At 40.1% G+C, this 22,243-nt stretch overlaps 1 protein-coding gene across 2 annotated transcripts in view; it reads right to left on the reverse strand.

The window, feature by feature from the left end:
- ENTPD1 (ectonucleoside triphosphate diphosphohydrolase 1) overlaps nucleotides 1–21,212 on the reverse strand; it is a 115,024-nt gene extending 93,812 nt beyond the window's left edge. Inside the window, exons 1-2 of one of the 2 annotated variants that reach the window (XM_055119048.1) lie at nucleotides 21,179–21,212; nucleotides 20,630–20,772 (exon numbers count right to left, since the gene is read on the reverse strand). In XM_055119048.1, coding sequence (XP_054975023.1) covers nucleotides 20,630–20,678 — 49 coding nt within the window. In that variant the 5' untranslated portion in view covers nucleotides 20,679–20,772; nucleotides 21,179–21,212. Of the gene's footprint in view, nucleotides 1–20,166; nucleotides 20,226–20,629; nucleotides 20,773–21,178 lie in introns of those variants that run through there. The other variant, XM_012934476.2, reaches the window with a different exon arrangement.
- Between the last annotated feature and the right edge of the window lie 1,031 nt (nucleotides 21,213–22,243).

Here is a 22,243-nt window from a genome sequence, read left to right on the forward strand (position 1 = left end):
GGTTCGGCCACGTGCAAGGCAAACGTCCTACCTGCTGTGCTATTGCTCCAGCTCCCTGTTCTCGTATTATTACTTTTATTATACAGCTATTTACTTTTGCCTAGTTGTCTTCATATACTTTCTGTAGAGTTGTAACTAACAGACAAACATCTAATTTTTAACTGTACTTATGGAAATTAATTAAAAGAAAAGAAGTCTTTAGTTTACATTTATCATAATATTGAAGAAATAAATAAGAATGTCTGTTATCAAAAATAAGGATTCAAGAGCTTTTACTTTATTACTTTAATTATTTAATCTGTTATAAATTTCAATATTAATACACCAGAAGGGTAACCCAATGACATAAATGACATATAGTTAACATAAAAATTAAAATAATTCTTAATTAGATTTCATTTGTGTCAAATGGTTTTTGTTTTTTTGGATATTAATAATCAGACTCAATCCTTTATGATTTTTAATTTATTTAAATCATTTTTTTCAATCTTGTGATCTTAATTTTTTTTTTTCATAATGATCTGGTAGGCTTACCAAAATAATTTTTTAGAAAGATCATCAGTGTGGTAACAAAGTGATAACTTGCCTAACTATAGAAATCTTAAGCCTTTGGGAACAGGAGCATAGTACAGTGAGTAGGGTGCTTGCCTTGTATGTGGCTGACCAGAATTTGATTCCCAGCATCCCATAAGGTTCCCTGAGCCCTCCAGAAGTGCAGAACTGGGAATAACCCCTGAGCATTGCCGGGTGTGGCTCAAAAGCAAAATAAAACAAACAAAAGAAATCTTATGCCATCAAATGACTGGGAATTCTCCCTATTCTTGTGAAAAGTTTGATGCTATAAAGAAGTCTGAGGACAGCTGTTTTCTATCCTGAACTTTTTTTGTACTCTATTCCTGACATTTATTACTTCTATGTAAGACAACTGAGTATAAACTTCCTTTCAAAGATTTTACCTGGAATAGGGTCAACTTTCTTGCTTTTTAAATCCAGAACTTCTTTATTTTTAGTTATTTTTCCCCATTTTTAAATTTTTTATTGAATCACCATGAATGACAAAGTTTCAAAGATATTTATGATTAAGTTTCAGGCATACATTGTTCCAATACCAATCCCTTCACCAGTACCCATTACCCTCCACAATATCTCCAGTCTCTCTTCCACTCCCCAGCCTGTCTCTGTACACTCAGAGGGTCTCTCCCCGATAGAAATTCTCTGATAAATAATGAGAACTGATTTGAGAGAAAGTCCAAAATTTCTTTTAAAAAAAGATGTCTCTTATAGTAACTATGATCAAAGTTCCTGATTTATTGATTTTTTTCCTTTTTCAGAGAACTGTTATTTGTATTTCTATTTGTTTATCTTTTACTTTTTGGGTCATACTTGGTGATGCACAGGGGTTACTCCTGGCTCTGCACTCAGAAATTATTCCTGGAAGTGCTTGGGGGACCACATGGGGTGCTGAGAATCGAACCCGGGTTGGTCGCGTGCAAGGCAAATGCCCTACCTGCTGTGCTATCACCTCCAGTCCCTATTATTTGCATTTCTAATCTGAGTTACCTTTCTGTCCTTCTTTCCTATCCTTTCTTCCTTTCCTTCTTGTATTTAGGGGGAGGTAACTCTAGATTAACCGAGTTAGTAGTTCAGTGGAAGGAACCAAAGGTGTGATGCTGTGAGTGTCATATGGTGCAGGCCACCCACGGTCCTCAGAGACTTCCAGGGCCACAATTAGTAGCACTAGTGGGCTAGCGGGCTCTGGGGCTGCACTCAGTGATGCTCAGGAGACCATGTGCTACTGTGGATTGAACCAGGTTTGGCTCATGTCAGGCATGCAAACCTTAATCCCTGTACTATCTCTTTGGTGCTCTCCTTTTTCTTTCATTTCCTTTCTGTCCTTAAAGTTGTTCTTTGTATACTAAGAATATTTTCTCTAAGATTGTTCTTTACTGTTTCCATTTTTTTTCTTTAAACATCTTCATGATAAAGTTTCATTCAGCTATATTTTGGGTTTTCCATTAAATTAAAAAAAATTTTTTTGCTTGGTTCTCTTCTCAGAGCATCCTCCTCCTGTATCTAATGAAAACAACAGACGAAGTGGGTAGAGAGATACCTATACGGGCTAGAAGATATGCAGGAACCTTAGATTCAAACACATGGTCCCCCAAGCATCTCTTGATATCATTCAAAAATTTTAAAAGTAAAACAAAGTGAAGAATTCTCCCTCATTTTATCCTATTATGGAATCAATTTTTTTTCTCGGCTTCTTTGGGAATTGGTTTTTTATTTTAGTGGGGGGCACACAAGGCAGTACTTGGGGGACCATGTGGTGCCAAGAAATGAATCTAGGGCTCCCACATGCAATGTGCACATTTCACCCTTTGAGCTACCCACATCCAGTCCTGATATTTCTACTTTATTGCAAAAAAAAATCTAATATAAGGCCTATTATTAAGATAAGAAATTTTGTTTGTGTGTATAAGTGAGCATGTTATTTCCTTTTTTCTAAAATGAACTTAAGGAAACTAATTAGAGATTCATCCCAGTCCACCTTTGGAGATGGCTGGATTGTATGATTTGTCCTTGGTTCCCTCAGATTTCTTTGGGTTCTGGAATAGTGCAATCACCAAGTGATAGGTTCTCTTCTATTGGTGTGAAGAATTTCAATCTTCTAGCTAAAAAGTCACACTCAGATTCAGGAAAGAAGATAAGAGCCTTGTTACTATACTGTCGTGTTTCAGAGGATAGAGACAATAGGGCTGTCATAATCATGTCAACATAATGTCCAGAGGCATAAAAGTAGGAAGGGGCCTTATCTGGGCCCATTTACTTGCTTTTGTTCCTTTACCACTGAGGACAAATCTCTGTTAAACTGGTGGATAAGCACCTGTTCTGCTAATTAGTGTCTTGACTGAGTAATGCCTTTTGTTGACTATCAGCTCTTAGGCTTCTTTATATTAATGGTAGACAGACAGCCACCAGTACACAGAAGCAAAAATGTGTGTGCGCACACAGAGCAAGACAAAACAACAAATCTCAAATTTGCCAAGGAATTCCCCTTGCCCCTTTCCATCACACTTTGCTTCTCTTTCCCACAGTGCTCTTTATTATTCCCAACATCGGGGTGTTATGAGAGGAAACTAAAGTCTGTGCTTATTTGCACTGAATTGTCTCTGAAAAGGGGTGCTGGCCTTTTCTTAATCATAATGCACTGGCATTTCATTTGAGACTTTTGGAATTCAAATGTGGATCTTTCCAAGAATGTGGGAGAAAATGTATGATCATCTAATCTTTGATAAGGGGGCAAGAAATGTAAAGTGGAGCAAGGAAAGACTCTTTAACAAATGGTGCTGGCATAACTGGACAACCACATGCAGAAGAATGGGCTTAGACCGCGACCTGACACCCTGCACAAAAATCAGATCAAAATGGATAAAAGACTTCAACATCAGACCAGAATCCATAAGGTACATTGAAGACAAGGTTGGTAAAACCCTCCACGATATTGAAGTTAAAGGTATCTTCAAAGATGACATGCAACTGATCAACCAAATAGAAACAGAGATAAACAAACGGGACTATATTAAACTAAGAAGCTTCTACACCACAAAAGATACAGTGACCAGAATACAAAGACAGTCTGCAGAATGGGAAAGGATATTCACCCAATACCTATCTGATAAGGGGTTGATATCAAGGGTATATAAGGCACTGGTTGAACTCTACAAGAAAAAATCATCCAACCCCCTCAGAAAATGCGGCAAAGAAATGAACAGAAACTTTCTCAAGGAAGAGATACGAATGGTCAAAAGGCACATGAGAAAATGCTCTTCATCACTAATCATCAGGGAGATGCAGATCAAAACAACTATGAGATACCACCTCACACCACAGAGTGTACACATCCAAAAGAACAAAAGCAATCACTGTTGGCATGGATGTGGGGAGAAAGGGACCCTTCTACACTGCTGGTGGGAATGTTGACTGGTTCAGCCCTTTTGGAAAACAGTATGGACGACTCTCAAAAAATTAGAAATTGAGCTCCCATGTGACCCAGCAATACCACTCTTGGACTATATCCCGGAGATGCAAAAAAGTATAGTTGAAATGACATCTGCACTTATATGTTCATCGAAGCACTGTTTACAATAGCCAGAATCTGAAAAAAACCCGAGTGCCCTAGAACAGATGACTGGTTAAAGAATCTTTGGTACATCTACACAATAGAATACTATGCAGCTGTTAGAAAAGATGAAGTCATGAACTTTGCATATAAGTGGATCAACATGGAAAGTATCATGCTAAGTGAAATGAGTCAGAAAGAGAGAGACAGACATGGAAAGATTGTGCTCATCTGTGGAATATAAAATAACAGGATAGGAGACTAACACCCAAGAACAGTAGAAATAAGTACCAGGAGGTTGGCTCCGTGGCTTGGAAGCTGGCCTCACATGGTGAGGGAAAAGGCAGCTCAGCTAGAGAAGGGAACACCAAGTAAAATGTGGTTGGAGGACCCATTCAGGAAGGGAGATGTGTGCTGAAAGTAGACTGTAGATTGAACACGATGGCCACCCAATACCCCTATTGCAAACCACAACACCCAAAAAGAGAGAGTAAGGGAATGCCATGCCACAGAGGGGAGATGGGGTGGGGGGATGGGATTGGGGGGTGGGAGGGATACTGGGTTCATCGGTGGTGGAGAATGGGCACTGGTGGAGGGATGGGTTCTCAAACATTGTATGACGGAAACACAAGCACGAAAATGTGTGAATCTATAACTGTACCCTCACGGTGACTCACTAATAAAAAATAATTTTAAAAAAAGAATGTGGGATAGTCTGGCAAAATATATTTTACTTAGCTACCAGTATACTAAGTTGTTATAAGTCTCAGTTGTGAGATCATTTTAGCAGCAGGTTAAAGATTGGTGAACAAAGTGAAGAAGAATTGTTTTAGGCTCCTGCAATAGTTCTCTTAGAGATCATGGGATCTGCAGTAGGGCTTTGAAGGTGGAAGAAATGGATTTGATTTAGACATTATTTATGACATAGAGAGCAGCAGATAGGCTTGGAGCGTTGCTGGGAGGGAAGGAAAGGAAGATGTTAAAACTTATCACCAGGTTTAGGTTTGGCAGATTGGATCAATAAATGTTTACAATGAAAGAAGGCTGAGAAGGAGGAGAAGGAGGAGTAGATTCGGCCAAGGTCAAGAGCGTCAACAACTTCATCTTGGCACATATTTAATATGAGATGTTTATAAAACATCAAGGCAGAGAGATTTTGCTCTTTGCTGGGAATTTGGATCTAAAGCTTAGAGAGCCTGGCTGAAGTTGAAAGTGAATGAAAATTGGAGCTGGAGCACAGAGTTGGTGGTTTAAAAGTCCAAATATGAATAAGTCACCTTGGGAAATGCAGGCAATGAAAGTCAAAGAAGATGAAGAATGGGCCTAAGGAAACAACACCGTTAATATAAAAAGTGAGAGGAGAAAAGGGGGTTGAGAGATAGTACAATGGGTAGGGCGCTTGCCTTGTATGTGGATGATCCAGATTTGATCCCTGGCATGCCATATGGTCCCGTGAGCATCATCAGGTATTGCCCTGAGCCCCTGCCCCCATGAGAGGTAAAAAAAATTCATAAAGAATTCATGTAAAGGTAGAATAAAGCTAAAGGAGATTGGTAGAGGGAAAGAGAACTAATTTGATGAATGGAGTAAATCAAGGAAGAATGTTAGAGAGAGAAGAAAAGTGCTTGCCATAGAGACAGGCTGGGGTTGGGGTTGATGGGAGGGAAACTGGGGTCACTGGTGGTGGGAAATGTACACTGGTGAAAGGATGGATGTTGGAACACTGTGTGACTGAAACCCGAGCATGAACAGCTTTGCAACTATGCATCTCACAGTGAGTCGATTAAAAAAAGAAGAAAGAAAGAAAGAAAGAAAGAAAGAAAGAAAGAAAGAAAGAAAGAAAGAAAGAAAGAAAGAAAGAAAGAAAGAAAGAAAGAATATTATAGGCTAAAGTAAATTTGATTATGTTTGGAGGATAAGACCAAGCAGAAGGGAGAGGGACTCATTCATTAAACAAATACTGAGCAAAGAGTAGGTGTATTTTTCTGTTCTAGGTATAGGATACAGCAGGAAACAAACAGAAGAAATCTTTGGTTTCATGGATCTTATGTTCTGGGTGGAAGGGCAATGTTTGAAACACAATAAGAAAAAGAGATATCAAATGGGGTCTTGATTATGTGGCTTGATGGTAAAACGCCTGCATTGTATGTGTGATGCCATGAGTTCAATCCCTGACACTTCCCTACAACTTCTAATGCTATCGCCTGCACTAATGTCGTGATCCCTGACACCATAAACCTGACCTGAAACACGGAAATCAAGCATATGGACTGCTGGACATCACAAAACAACAACAAAGGGGAAAAAAGATGAAAAATATATCAAACATATGATATATTAAATGGCAATAAGAGCTGTAAAGGAAGTTAAGCAGAGAAGGAGAAACAGAAATGTTAAAAGATACGACAAAACATAGGATACGACAAAACATAACCTCGAGGAAAGACCCAAAATAGGTGAAATCAGTAAATAAATGGTCTCTCTCTAGGAAGAACTCTTCACGCGAAGCAAATAAAAATTCCCCGAGGAGAAATTAGGTGTTTAAGGTATAGAGTAAGTTCATTTGGCTGAGTTGGAGAGAGCAGAAGTTGAGAACTGAAAGGTAAACTTGGACAAAACAGAATGCACTGGGTCTTGCAGGCCATGCAGAGTCTGTGGCTTTTACACATAATTCAATGAAAAACCACTGAGGGTTTCTGAGAGAATGACTGATCCAGCTAACATTTTAATGGCTAAAATATTTAGTCATTAAAACATCTGGCTGCTTTGTAGAGAACAGACCAGGACAAGGGCAGGAGAGAAGCCAATTGGGAAACTATTACAATAATTTGGAGAAGATTGTGAACAGTTCTGTGTGTAGAAGTGAAAATGGTGAGGAGTGATTATATTTTTATTTTCTCTACTCTGAAGACAGAGCCAATACATTTCCTTACTGGATACGGAGGGGAAACAAAGAGAGAAGGAAACTTGATTTTAAGTTTCCATGAAACTGAAAGGATGGAGTTGTTTTGAGCTGCGATGGAAAATCTGTGGGAGAAACAGTTCTAATGGGAACATCAAGCTCTCAGTTTTAGATGCGTTAAGCTGAGGTGCATCTTTGATGTTGGAATTTTGAATAGAGAAGACAACTAATGCAAGTTTGGCGTTTAGAGGGAAAGAGTAGGCCAACAAACCTGAAACATCAGATAGTGTTTAAATTCAATGAGACAGTGAGACTAGATTTAAATAGAATGAGACTAGAAGAGATCACCAAGGAAAGGAGATAGAAAACAAGTTCCAAGAATTAACTTAAAAAAAAATTGGGAGCCACACTCAGCAATTCCCAAGAATTACTCCTGGCTCTGCACTCAGGAATTACTCCTTGTGGTGCACAGGGGACCATATAGGGTGCCGAGGATCCAACTCAGGTTGACTGCATGCAAGGGAAGCACCCATCCTAATGTACTATCCCTCCAGTCCAAGAATTAACTTGAAGATGCCCCAATTTTAAGGTTTGGGAAAAGAGGAGAAACCATAAAAGAATATTTAAAAAAGAGAGGAGAGAGAGAAGGAGAGAGAGAAAGATAGGTAAAGAGAGAGAGAGAGTGTGTGGTGTGCATGTGTGTGTGTGTGTGTGTGTGTGAGTCTGTATGTAGATTTGTGTGTAGGTGTAAGCATGGTGTGCTGGGGTGTAGGAGTGGGGATAAACTAATAAAAAAAAGTATTTTAAAAGGAGGATGTCATCACTTGGGTCTAATGCTACTTATGGGTCTACAAAGTTATACAGAATTTAGTACATCTAGTACAGTGGAGCCTGCCAAGCTACCTGTGGTGTATTTGATATGCCAAAAACCATAACAAGTAGTCTCACAGTGGAGATGTTACTGGTACCCACTTGAGCAAATTGATGAACAAGGAGAAGACAGTGCTACAGTGTCGTCAGTGTAAATTGTACAGTACAGTGGAAATTGATGGCAACTGTGATAAAAGCACATCCATGGAGTGCTGGAATTATCACTAGAGTTGGTTCATTTAGCTAAAAAAAAAAAAGTTGGTCTTCTCTTCCCTTTTCTCATTCCCCCTCCCTCCTCCATTAACTGAGGAAGAATCAGTAATATCCAAAGAACATGATTGAGTGTGAAGGAAGCATGGTTCCTCAACGGAACTTTGGAGATCTGGTACCAGAAGGGGAAATGAACACTTGGCAGACAATAATAGCAAATGCTTACTGCAGTTAGAAATGGACTGTTTATTTCTTATTAATCTCACTTACAGTCTCTACCATAAGCTACCTGTAATGTCTCTTAGGAACAGGAAACTTTTTTTTTTAAATTATTAGTGAATCACCGTGAGGTACAGTTACAAACTTATGAACTTTCATGTTTGCATTTGGTTTACATCCCTCCACCAGTGCCCATTCTCCTCCACCAATGAGGAACAGGAAACTTTATGGGAAGTTTGACAGACCATCCTTATCGCAAACATTTTATGTGAAAGAAAAAACAGAAACACTACAGGGATAGAAAGTATGTTCTTTTACAAGTGTTGCTTTCTCAATGAGATTATTCCAGGAATTTAAATTATGAAGAGAGCCCAGTCTAGACTTGTATCTGCTATTGTTCTTCCCAGAACTACCTTATGGTTTCAGAAGGCAAATCTGCTAACCAAATATATCTGTATATCAAAGAAAAATTAAGAATATGGACCAACACAAAAAGTTGTACCTGGAAGTTCACAGCCACGTATTCATTATGCCAAAAAGCACAAAAATCTATGAACTAAAGAAGAGAAAAAAAGAAGTGTAATAACTTTACAATAAATATGTGATATAAAAATCCTAGTTCTTGGCTATGAAATTGATTTATTTTTACTTAAGACTAGTGGTGAGAGGGGGCTCTTGGAGGAAATGGAACTGATTACTAATGGATACAAGGTTTCTTTGGGAGATAATACAATCTACTGTGGCAATGCTTATAGAATTTTGTGCATATACTAAAAATCTTGAATTGTACACTTTAGTAAAATCATATGGTATGTAAATTCCATTTCAAAACAATAGGAAGATCAGAGACTAGCACACATCCAAAAGAACAAAAGCAACCGCTGTTGGAGAGGATGTGGGGAGAAAGGGACCCTTCTTCACTGCTGGTGGGAATGCCGACTGGTTCAGCCCTTCTGGAAAACAATTTGGACGACTCTCAAAAAATTAGATATTGAATTCCCATTTGACCCAGCAATACCACTGCTGGGAATATATCCCAGAGAGGCAAAAAAGTACAATCGAAACAACATCTGCACATGTATGTTCATCGCAGCACTGTTTACAATAGCCAGAATCTGGAAAAAACCCGAATGCCCCAGAACGGATGACTGGTTGAGGAAACTTTGGTACATCTATACAATGGAATACTATGCAGCTGTTAGAAAAAAGGAGGTCAAGAATTTTGTAGTTAAGTGGATGGGCATGAAAAGTTTCATGCTGAGTGAAATGAGTCAGAAAGAGAGAGACAGACATAGAAAGATTGCACTCATCTATGGTATATAGAATAACAGAGTGGGAGACTAACACCCAAGAACTGTAGAAATAAGTACCAGGAGGTTGACTCCATGGCTTCGAGGCTGGCCTCACGTTCCGGGGAAAGGTCAACTCAGAGAAGCGATCACCAACTACATTGTAGTCGAAGGCCATGTGGGGGAAGGGAGTTGCGGGCTGAATGAGGGCTAGAGACTGAGCACAGAGGCCACTCAACACCTTTATTGCAAACCACAACAGCTAATTAGAGAGAGAGAACAGAAGGGAATGCCTTGCCACAGTGGCAGGGTGGGGTGGGGGGGAGATGGGATTGGGGAGGGTGGGAGGGATGCTGGGTTTACGGGTGGTGGAGAATGGGCACTGGTGAAGGGATGGGTACCCGAACTTTGTATGAGGGAAGTATAAGCACAAAAGTGTATAAATCTGTAACTGTACCCTCACGGTGATTCTCTAATTAAAAATAAATAAATTAAAAATAAAAATAAAAAATAAAAAAGCCTTTCAAATACAAACAGGTTACAAACAGGTTAGATCTTTCTAACCTGTCCCCCACCCGCACCCAAGTCACACCAGAAAATAAAAGAAGTTCTCTCTGTTAAAAAAAAAAACAATAGGAAGATCAACAACTAATGGTTCAAATCCCAACTTTACCAGTTAAAAGATAAATTAGGGAAGTCACAACTATTCATTCTTCAGTGCTCATTTGTAAGATAGCGACAGTACATACCAATCCCATTGGGTTGATGGCAAACCAAGTTAATATCTGTCAGGTGATTAGGCTGCATGTGACCCAATACACACCAAAGAATAAAGGGTAGCTAACTAAAGTCATACTATTTCTATTTATTAAAAAAGCACTACATTCTGGAGTGATGGCACAGTGGGTAGGGCGTTTGCTTTGCACGCGGCTGACCCGGATTCGATTCCTCTCTCCCTCCTGCAAGCTGCCGAGAGTATTCCGCCTGCACGGCAGAGCCTGGCAAGCTACCGGTGGCGTATTCAATATGCCAAAAACAGTAACAACAAGTCTCACAACGAAGACTTCACTGTTCATCGAGCAAATCGATGAACAACGGGACGATAGTGCTACTGTGCTACAGTGCACTATATTCATTTTCTATGTCTTCTATAAAAACCCTATGACTTGAAACAACACACATTCACTCTTCCTCAGTTCTGAAGGTCCAAAGTCTAAAAACCAATCTCACCGGACTGAACTCAAAGTATCATAGGGCCATTTCCCCTTTCCTATCATTTAAAGTCATCATATTAAAAAAAAAAGGTTATCATATTCCTTGGTTTATTCCTCCTCCATATTTAAAGGTAGCAGCACAGTATCTTGTGCTCCATGAAATATATCTCAGAAGTATATTACCTTCTGTGTCATATCTTCCTTGTACTCCCTCTTATAAGGGCATTTGTGTACTTCCAATCAGAATTAGAATCAATTTGGATAATCTAGGACAAGTTCTCCAGTTCAAAATCCTTACTAAATTCTAGGGATTTCTAAATTCTAGGGATTTGGGGGCTATAATCTGTGAATATACTATACCTGTACAATAAATCTCCCCTAATAAATAAAAAGAAAATGAATTTATCAATATATGTATGTACGTATGTATGTATGTACTACATGTAACAAGTCTCACAATGGAGACGTTACTGGTACCCGCTTGAATAAATCAATGAACGAGATGACAGTGCTACAGTGCTATGTATATACTGCACTATTTTTATAATGCAAATTCTAGTGCACTTGAAACTTTTTGGGCCCTCTTGCAATACTTTTTCAGATAAATGAATAAAAATTATTTTGATTGTGACACAATACTTCAGATGTCTTTTTGTGCATATCTTTATGCAATTCTAATTTTATGGTTTAGAGATTTTGCCTCCTTCCTCCTAAATTATGTCATTCAAATTCACTTTAATTGGATTCTTGGGAACTACAAGGGTTACTGAAAAAGAAAACGCTCTGACATTTTCACACACCTCTATTCCATGCTATGTAAAGTGATATAGTCATACAAGATTCAGCTGCCTAAAATGCCGTTAAAGAATGCAACCTCACCTTCCTTTTATTCTCATTCAATTTTGAAGAATTATTACCCTGCATTTACTTTACCTTCTTTTTATAATTCTCTGCTTTAAATGTCCTTTTGCAAATAAATAAATAAGTTAAAGGAATTGAAAGTAAAAATGCACTATTTTTTTTCAGGACCCAAAGTGTCATTGGAAGGGATGGGTGTTCGAGCATTGTATAACTGAGACTTAAACCTGAAAGCTTTGTAACTTTCCACATGGTGATTCAATAAAAGAATAAATTAAAAAAAAATAGAGTAAATGTCTGTCTTCTTGTTTGGAATTTGTATAAATACAAATAATACCACATCTAATTTTCTAGTCAGTGTTGTGATAGTATTTCTAAAGCATGATATAAACATATTAATATGTGATATTTTTAGTAAAACTGTCTTAATTATAATGATATAGTTTAATAAATTGCCATCTAACTTTTGTGTTTTCAGCATTAGAGTTTAATAATTTATTGCTTACATGTAACTTGTTTACAAATTTTCTACTTAAAATTTTATTTTGAAAATTAAACTCAGTCATGTATCTAAAAAAATTGTCAATGGTTTCAAAGAACACATACAAAAGTAAATGCATATATATTATATATTTCACATAAGGAAAATATGGTAAGGAAGATTTGTCACATAATTAAGATGATTTGAAGAATTATAAATGCCAATTTTATATCCTAAAAACAAAATATTATCTAGCATGCACAAATTTATAAAATTTCACTATATGTGGAGCTGGAGTGATAGTATAGTAGGTAGGGCATTTACCATGCACCTGACCTGGGTTCAGTCCCTGACATCCCATACAGTTCCCGAGACACCAGAAGCGATTCCTGAGCAGAGCGCCAGGAGTAAGCTCTGAGCACTGCAAGGTGTGGCCCAAAACAAAACAAAAATTCACTACATGCTTTTTTAAAAAGATGAGTCAGAAATTTAATATTTATCTATTGTGAAATTAAATAAAAATTAAAATAAAGGTTAAAAAAATAATATTCACTTGAAACTTAAAAAATTATTATCTTGGGACTGGAGCCATAATACAGCCGGTAGGGCATTTGCCTTGCTTTTGCCCTGAGTGCAAAACTAGGAGTGAGCCCTGAGCACTGCCAGATATGGCCCACAAAGAAACAAAAAAATATTATCTGGGATCAAAGAGGTAATAAAAATATAGACTCAGGGGCTGGAGTGATAGCACAGCAGGTAGGGCGTTTGCCTTGCATGCGGCCAACCCGGGTTTGAATCCCGGAGAGAGAGAGAGACTCAAACTATGCCACCACCAATAAAAATGTGTTGAGTCAGTTAACTGTTAAAAGACTATATGCTGAGAAGATTCTGAAAAATTATTGCAAATATCAAGGAAAACTGAATATTCATCACAGAAGAGCTCACCAAAAAAAAAAACCCCATAAAAAACCATAAAATCCAAATGAGCAATAAATGAGCAAAGGATATGAACAGACTTTGAAGGAAGCAGCACATTATGTGAAAAATAGCAAGTTTCCTCTAATTAAGGAAATGCAAACTAAAATAACAAGATTCTTTTTTAAAAAAGAAAATTCCAAACTTGTCAGCAAAACAGGAACTGTTTATGGGAGCAGGTAGGGTTCACCCTTTGGGAATGCAACTTGGCAAGAGTAATCAAAATCTATAAAACACTGGCACTTTTTGGCCCAATAATTCTACTTCTGGGACTCTGCAATCAGCATGAACTCTACATATGGAAAAACTTCATGCACAAAGACATTTTTTGGAAGTGGAAACAACCTAAATAGTAACTAGCTGGGAACTGTTAAATAAGTTATGTGATTCAAAATTATGCTAAACAGAGACTTGAGAAATGGTGGAAAATTCTTGTGCTTTACTGTTACACTAAAACCCTGTTAGCTGCTTCCTGACCACACTGGCTTTTATTTTATTTTCTTTTATTTGCAATTTCTGAAGGATCTACTCAACAACTACGAAAAGAGAGAAATAGCACAGGCATAAGAAAAAGGAACTTCAAGGAAATACACCAAAAAGATGGTCACAAATGATTGTTTTTCTTTTCTCCCCATATCTGCCTAATCATGTTTTCTTAATGGGCATGTATTATATTACTTACATCCTCACAGAAATAAAGCAATTGTTCACATCCTTCCTACAAAATCCAAAGGAAATCTCTATGCAGAGCATGTACTGCCATTGTTTCTGGTTCTCTAAAGTCATCCTGGGATTCTAACACAGAAACTGCTGATTGCATGTTAGACAAACATTCTCCTAGGTTCTTTTCTTCAATATTTTTTTCCCCTTCATAGTTCCCTCGAGGTTCTACCCATCCTCCACCCACTTTTATCCCTTGCACCTGTGATTATTCCCACATGCTTTTCACAGAGCCATTGTCCTGCACACAGCTCCCAGAGAGCCTGCTGAATCCCGGCACTCCTAAAGGCTATTAGCACTGTCCTCCCGTTGTTCATCGATTTGCTCGAGTGGGCACCAGTAACGTCTCCATTGTGAGACTTGTTGTTACTGTTTTTGGCATATCGAATACACCACAGGTAGCTTGCCAGGCTCTTCTGAAAAGCTATTAGAAGAACCAAATACTCCACTCTGGCATATTGTCTGGTATGAGGCAGGGGATGACAGTAGCTTAGGGATACAGGGTCGTGGAGAAAAGGTGGGAGATATTTAGGAAATCCAGAATAGGGGTTTTTGGGTGAATAATATGTCACTGTCATCCCGTTGCTCATCGATTTGCTCGAGCGGGCATCAGTAATGTTTCCATTGTGAGACTTGTTACTGATTTTGGCATATCAGATACACCACCGGTAGCTTGCCAGGCTCTGCAAGCTACCGGTGGGATACTCTTGTTAGCTTGCCGGGCTCTCCGAGAGGGGACAGAGGAACCACACCAGGGTTGGCCTCATGCAAGGCAAACACCCTACCCGCTGTGCTATCACTCTAGTCCAAATAATATGTGATAGAGATTAAGATTGGTTTTTCTTTTTTCTTTTTTTTTGGTTTGGTTTGGGGGCCACACCCAGTGATGTTCAGGGCTTACTCTTGGCTCTGTGCTCAGGGATGAATCCTGGTGGGTTTGGAAATCAATATAGGGTGCCGGGGATCAAATCCAGGTTGGCCATGTGAGAGGCAAATGCTCTAGTGTACTATTCTTTGGCCCTCAGACTTGTTTCTTATATGACAAACTGGGAGCCTCAACTTTCTTTTCTAGGACGTATAGCTATGAAATGAACAAATAAATAAGTAAGCAAATAAGGTTTTCTATTATCCTGCAAAAACAAGTCAGTGACTCAAAGTGTTAACTTGTGTGTCTGGGGGTGGGGGTTGAGGGAGGGGCTCCAGCATGAGGAAGGGTTTGGTCATTTGGTACCAAAAAAAGTCCTGATATTAAGACATTTAAGAACCCTAGAATATTATGGATCAAAATGTGGCCTGGGACTTTATTAGTGCTAGAGGATGAGTCTCTGCATTGTAACTAGATCACCAATGATGCATGAGCGTGTTAACTTTTAGCAGAACCATCTCGAAACACAATTAGGTCCTGAGACGAGGCTTGTGCCTCTACTTTTCTGCCTTCCATCAAGCCACCAAAAAGTTTGGTCATTCTTTACCACAAAGACTGACTAAATTTTTGCTTCCCCAAAAGCTTTAAAGATTTTTTTTAAAAAAAAAAAAAAGCTCACAAAGAACAGAACTTACGTGAATTGTTCCCAGACCTCACATTCACTCAGAAAAGTAATGCCACGTCTAACATTATTCAACCTGTGACAGGAGGATTCAGTGCTGATGCCCTTCAGCAGTCCTAGTTAAGGAAAGTGCCGAAACTAGTAGAACAGACTGCACAAAGGGAGAAACATTCTTTTTTTTTTTGTTTTGTTTTGTTTTTTGGGTCACACCTGGCGATGCACAGGGGTTACTCCTGGCTCTTCACTCAGGAATTACCCCTGGCGGTGCTCAGGGGACCATATGGGATGCTGGGATTCGAACCCGGGTCGGCCGCGTGCAAGGCAAACGCCCTACCCGCTGTGCTATCGCTCCAGCCCCCAAAGGGAGAAACATTCTTAAAAGGTGGTTTGGCCAAGTAGAAGTAAGGCCAATGACAACCATTTGTAAAAGTTACCACACATGTCTAGTGACACTGAGTGGCAATTGTGATTAAGAAAACCACTTAAAAGGCAGTTAATTGCTTTTCTGTAAAGATTGATTTGATTAGAATTACCTGGCTGGTAATTCTAAATTCATAGTCAGAGGTCAAGTTTGGATTATTCTCTGCAAGTCTCCAGGATAGGTTTGAGTGGCAATTGTGATTAAGAAAACCACTTAAAAGGCAGTTAATTACTTTTCTGTAAAGATTGATTTGATTAGAATTACCTGGCTGGTAATTCTAAATTCAATAGTCAGAGGTCAAGTTTGGATTATTCTCTGCAAGTCTCCAGGATAGGTTTCCTGGTGGAGACTTGAAGAGTATGAAAAAAAGCTTTTACTCTTAAACTAGGCCGATGTGTTGGTAAAGAGAGAAGTGGTCTTTAAGTGGCCAGATTGGGGGTTGGTGTGGGCACTAGACTCTATTCATCTACTAAGTGTAAAGGAGTATCCCATCCTTAAAGAAGCTTCCCCTGAAATTTTCATTCTCTGTTCTCTTCTTCCCTGTCTTTTCATTAGACTTCTATTACATCTTTTAGAGAGGGCTGGAGTGATAGCACAGCAGGTAGGGCACTTACCTTGCATGCGGCTGACCTGGATTCGAGTCCTCCATCCCTCTCGGAGAGCCCGGCAAGCTACCGAGTATATCCCGAACACAGAGCTACCCGTGGCATATTCGATATGCCAAAAACAGTAACAAGTCTCACAATGGAGATGTTACTGGTGCCCGCTCGAGCAAATCGATGAATAACGGGATGACTGTGATAGAGAGAGGTAGGAGTGTTTGCTAGGAACTCTGGCTTTGAGCCTAAGTACAAGGTCTTCATTCTCCCTCTCCCTCTGTGTGTTAGGAGGTATGTGACTCTGGCCACGTAACTTCCTTACAGCTATAAGACATAGAAACAAATTATGGACTTGTTGTAAAGAGTATAAAAAAACATAAAAACTATGGCATCTGCACTTAATAAATAATCAATGTTAGGGATTATTATTAGCACTTCACAATGTCTGGCTTCAGTTAAGGTTGTTTGTATATTATGTCTGTCTTCCTCCATAGACCATGAACAAACTGTTTACATCCCAAGCATCTGGCATAGGGTCTTACAAAATAACAGACATACAATAATAATATTTGTCAAGCTGGCTTGAAGGTATGCCAGGAAGAGGAAAGGGACAGTGCTGGAAACAAATTTAATGTACTTTATTATTTTACCCAAGATCAACCTCTTCAGTATATTTGTTTTTCATCAATTACCAGAACACATTGTCTTAGTCTCTAAGACTGCTTTATTTTTATTTTTTTAATTTTTTTGCTTTTTGGGACACACCCGGCAACGCTCAGGGGTTACTCCTGGCTCTGCACTCAGGAATTATTCCTGGCGGTGCTCAGGGGATCATATGGGGTGCTGGGAATCGAACCCGGGTTGGCCACATGCAAGGCAAATGCCCTACCCATTGTGCTATCACCCCAGCCCCTAAGACTGCTTTATTTAAAAAAATTAATGGGCTGGGGCTGGAGCGATAGCACAGCAGTAGGGCGTTTGCCTTGCACACGGCCGACCCGGGTTCGATTCCCAGCATCCCATATGGTTCCCCGAGCACCGCCAGGAGTTAATTCCTGAGTGTATGAGCCAGGAGTAACCCCTGTGCATTGCCGGGTGTGACCCAAAAAGCCAAAAAAAAAAAATAAATGGGGCCCTAGAGACAATATTTCTGAAACCAGAGTTTCCAGTTCAGAGATAGTGCGTTTCTATTCCTGAAATCTTCAGCTTTGCCCCTAAGTGGGGAAGGGGTGCTGAAATTCTTCCAGAGCTGCACTGATCACACCAGGGATCCTCAAGTCACTTCAGCGCTGAAGACCTTTTAGAAGGGATGCATTCTAACGTTCAGTGTATTTGTTTAGAGAGATGTCCTTAGAGGTTACATGAAAGCGTTCTATGTTCCAACAGGGAATTCTATTATAACAATCTCCTTTTTCAATAGTTTTCTGACTCTTGGATAAATAAACATCAGCTAAAGCAATAATACTTAGTTTACTAAAAGCTAATACTGGGTGTCTAACAAAGTGCTAGACGTTGGGTACACACTGCAGATCTAAAGGTAAAAGACATATACTCCAGGAGGCAGAGGAGAAGGCATTGCGTAGGACAGGTATAGTGTCACAAGCAGCATCTTAGACCTAAGTGGTGAGGTATGTTAGAAACATGCAAGGACAGGTCCTAATCTAAGGCTCAGAAAGTTTCAGAAGACTTATAAGAAGGAGTAACTGAAGGGGTGTCATAAGTTTCACACTCTGTTCTAAGAATCTTGATGAATCCCTCAGTCCATTATTATTATTATTATTATTATTATTATTATTCTCATTTTGCAGATGAGGAACCAGAGGCACACAATTCATAAATGATGGGGGTTTGGAAATCAAACCCAGACACTTAGCTCCAGATTAAAAGGGAAGAAGAGGGCCTGACACAGCTTCACAGCAAAGCAAGTTCCTTGCAAATCTGAGAGGGAGGAAAGCTCGAGATTCTTTGAGGAACTGAAAGTGGCAAGGGCTGAAGACCAAGATGACTGGGTGCCAGTAAGAAGAGAAACCAGCGACAGAGAGAGATTTTCTGGTTTGGTTGACCTAGTTGGGTGATTCCTGTAACTTAAGTCCTCTTGGTCTATCTCTCACTTAGTGAAGCTAGTCACAAAGATACCATAAAGAAAGATCTGTATCACTGTATCACTGTCATCCCGGTTGCTCATCTATTTGCTTGAGCAGGCACTAGTAACGTCTCCATTGTGAGATCATGAGCACCAAATAAGGGAGGAGGGGGGAAGTGTGTGAATTTGATAGCAAAGCACAAATTCCTTTCCCCCCACTTTAAGTTTCAACCGTATCATTTCCCCAATAGTGTCAAGGATTTACCAACCCAGAATCAACAACGTTAAGGCATCAGCAAGAGGCTCTGGAAAGGAGTCAAAAGTGTGGTGGGAAGAGGGGTCTGTGTGAGAGAAAGGGCCTTAGACACTGTACCCAAGGAGCTACGTTCAAAGTCCACACTTAAAACTCCCAAACCCCAGGTATTCACTCCCTCAACTGAGTCATCTAAATAGGGCAGATATTGACAGTACTTACCATGTAAGGCTGATGGGAGGCATAAATAATATGTAATATGCTAAAATAGTTCCCAACACAGTTAAAGACACTAAACCCTAGTGGCTATCATTATCATTATTAAAAAATCAGTTGGTGGGACCAGAGATAGTCCGGTGAGTAGGGCACTTGCTTTGCACGCGGAATCAAACTGGATTCCTGCATAAGAACCCCAGCTGACCAGGAATAAGCCCTGAGCACCGCTGTTTAAGATCACCTCCCCCACCCCACCCCGCCCCCAAAAATCAGTTTGCTACTCATCCCATTCCTCCATGTTTCTGTGTGATAAAAATGTGGGGGATATTAAAATTAGAGATGATGAAGAGCTTTTATAACTCCCCACAGCCACTCATGCAGAGATTCTTCCTGGTTCCCATGGGCTGGCCAGTAGCTGGTACTCTGTCCTGGCAGAAAATGCCCAAAAGAGGTAAAAGACAGAGACTGCATGCCATCTGTGAAAACCAGGCTGCCCTGCAGGGTTTTTTTTGTCAAAATCTAAATATAATCAGTCAGATATGCTTGCATTTTTAAGATTAAACTATTTTTCTTTGTCCCTCCACCCCTTCCTTCCCTTCCCTCCCCTGCATGTACACACACACTCCCCCACACATCCCAAGAAACTTCCAGCTTTCTGACAAGACTTTCTGGGGTCCTGTCGTGACAGCCTCTTGCCACATTAGCTTCTGTGTCTAACAGCAGAGGAACCTTTGCTAATTTCACAACAGGAAAGCATTCAGGAAATTCAAGAACAAAACAAATCTACACACGGGGTCCAGCATCTTCAAGCAAGCACGCTGAGGTACCCACCCCAAAGCACGATAACTCTGGACTGCAAATGAGACTGCACCCGCTAAAATGGCTAGTGGAAGGCGGAAGAAGTCATTTGCCTCCAAAAAACCAGATCGGAATACAAATTAGTAATGAATATTCATGAGCAGTCTTCCAGCTCCTTCAAGAGCCACCCATGCCTACGCTGGCTTTTGCTTCCTAAAGTTTCCCAAAGTTCTTTCTCTGCCTTCTCTGGGAAGGAGAGGGTGGGAAAGTTCATTTAAGGCTCGCTGCCTCTTGCTCTTTCAAGCACTCACTTTTGATCTGGGATTTGGAGGGGTTTGTTCCTTCTCTTTTTCGGCTAGTAAGGCTTTAGACAAATGAATTTTGCTCTTACCCCTTACATCTTCCATAACTGGCAGCGTTTGTTTTCTTCCTCTTTGCTCTTTTTTTGCCCCCCAGCCTCTGCTTGCTGTGGTCGCTCTCACTGAGAGAGGTACTCAAGGAACAGAGATATAACAGACCCTCGGACTGGTGGGAGTGGCTAAAGTAGCCAGCCCCGTTTCGGAAGGAACCTCAAACCCTACGTCTTTTTCATTGACTGCAAAGGACAGATTGGCTAAGTCGCATGGCTCATTTCCCTAAAGCTACAGAAGGCTTTCCCCACCCCACCCCCACCCGGAGCGGGCTGTAACTTTTTGTAAGTTTGAAAAAAAAAAAAACAATGCATGCTCAAATTTCTCTCCTCCCTTCTCCTCTTTTTTGTTACGGAAACCCATTTCCCTCCTAGAAAAATGTTATCTCCGCTGCAAGCAAAGTAAAGCTATTTTACTGATTGTAACGTGGAAGAAACTTGTTACCTTGATACTGGTTGGGTAAAACGAGGGACTTAAGAACAGTTCTTTCCATCCCATAAAGCCGATCACTTCTGGTTCCCAGATGGAAAAGTCCGTTTCGAGGCTCTTTTGGCCAGAAGAGCAACGGGTCACCCCAGCGACAGACGCTGAAACGGGAGAAACTGTGTTATTGGTTGGAAGGCGGGGTGTGGGGGGGAGGAGGGTGCTCCGGGGACCTGCTGGCCAGCGGCGCGCGCTCCAGCTGTGCACCTTTCCAAACCTTGACCTCTCACCCCTCAAGTCCTAGGGGCATGAATCTCCACACCCAGATATGGCGATGACCCAGCTACAGATGGACAGCGTGATAAAAATTCTTCCAGATATTGTGTGCATGCATGAGGTTATTTTGAAATTAGGACAAAAGCTCATCCTCCAAAAGAAGGTAAATTCTTAAAGGTCCACATCACCTGGGCAGTATCTCCCACCCCGAGGCTTTTGTCTTTAGTATTTTAAGCTTGAAAGTGACCCCCAATCTGAGGTGGAAATATTAGAAAGGTGGAAATGTTAAGCCACCTCTGAGTAAGGACAACATTCAAGTTCACACATAGAGAGATCAGCAATGTGTTCTTTCTTGCTGCCCTGCTCCTCAAGCCTGCAATACAGTTTCTCCCGGTAGTGGCTCTCAGCAAATATTTGATGGATGGTTGGGTGGATGGGTGAATGAATGGCAGCTGTGCAGAATGGGGATCTGGTTTCCGGATCCTCGTTCATGTTTTTAGTCATTTGTGCCTCTCTGAAACAATAAAAAAAAAATGCTAATTACATTATATGGCATTTTTTTCTCCAAGCAAACCATTACGTTTGTGATTGTTACAAGCTTTTGGACTCAATATAGAAAATATAATCTTCACTAGGAGGAAGGAGAGAAAGTATGGTGGGTAAGGTGCAGCAGACCTGTGTTTGATCCCTGCTACCCCAGATAATCTTTGCCAGGAGTGAGTCCAAAGAAAGTCTTTCTTTCTTTCTTTCTTTCTTTCTTTCTTTCTTTCTTTCTTTCTTTCTTTCTTTCTTTCTTTCTTTCTTTCTTTCTTTCTTTCTTTCTTTCTTTCTTTCTTTCTTTCTTTCTTTCTTTCTTTCTTTCTTTCTTTCTTTCCTTCCTTCCTTTCTTCCCTTCCTTCCTTCCTTCCTTCCTTCCTTCCTTCCTTCCTTCCTTCCTTTCTTTCTTTCTTTCTTTCTCTCTCTCTCTCTTTCTTTCTTTCTTTCTTTCTTTCTTTCTTTCTTTCTTTCTTTCTTTCTTTCTTTCTTTCTTTCTTTCTTTCTTTCCTTCCTTCCTTTCTTCCCTTCCTTCCTTCCTTCCTTCCTTCCTTCCTTCCTTCCTTCCTTCCTTCCTTCCTTCCTTCCTTCCTTCCTTCCTTCCTTCCTTCCTTCCTTCCTTTCTTTCTCTCTCTCTCTCTCTCTTTCTTTCTTTCTTTCTTTCTTTCTTTCTTTCTTTCTTTCTTTCTTTCTTTCTTTCTTTCTTTCTTTCTTTCTTTCTTTCTTTCTTTCGCTTTTAGGGTCACACCCAGCGATGCTCAGGGGTTACTCCGGGCTCTGCACTCAGGAATCACTCCTGGTGGTGCTCGGGGAACCATACGGGAT

The sequence above is a fragment of the Sorex araneus genome, chromosome 11, assembly GCF_027595985.1.
Source record: "Sorex araneus isolate mSorAra2 chromosome 11, mSorAra2.pri, whole genome shotgun sequence".
Taxonomy (NCBI): domain Eukaryota; kingdom Metazoa; phylum Chordata; class Mammalia; order Eulipotyphla; family Soricidae; genus Sorex; species Sorex araneus.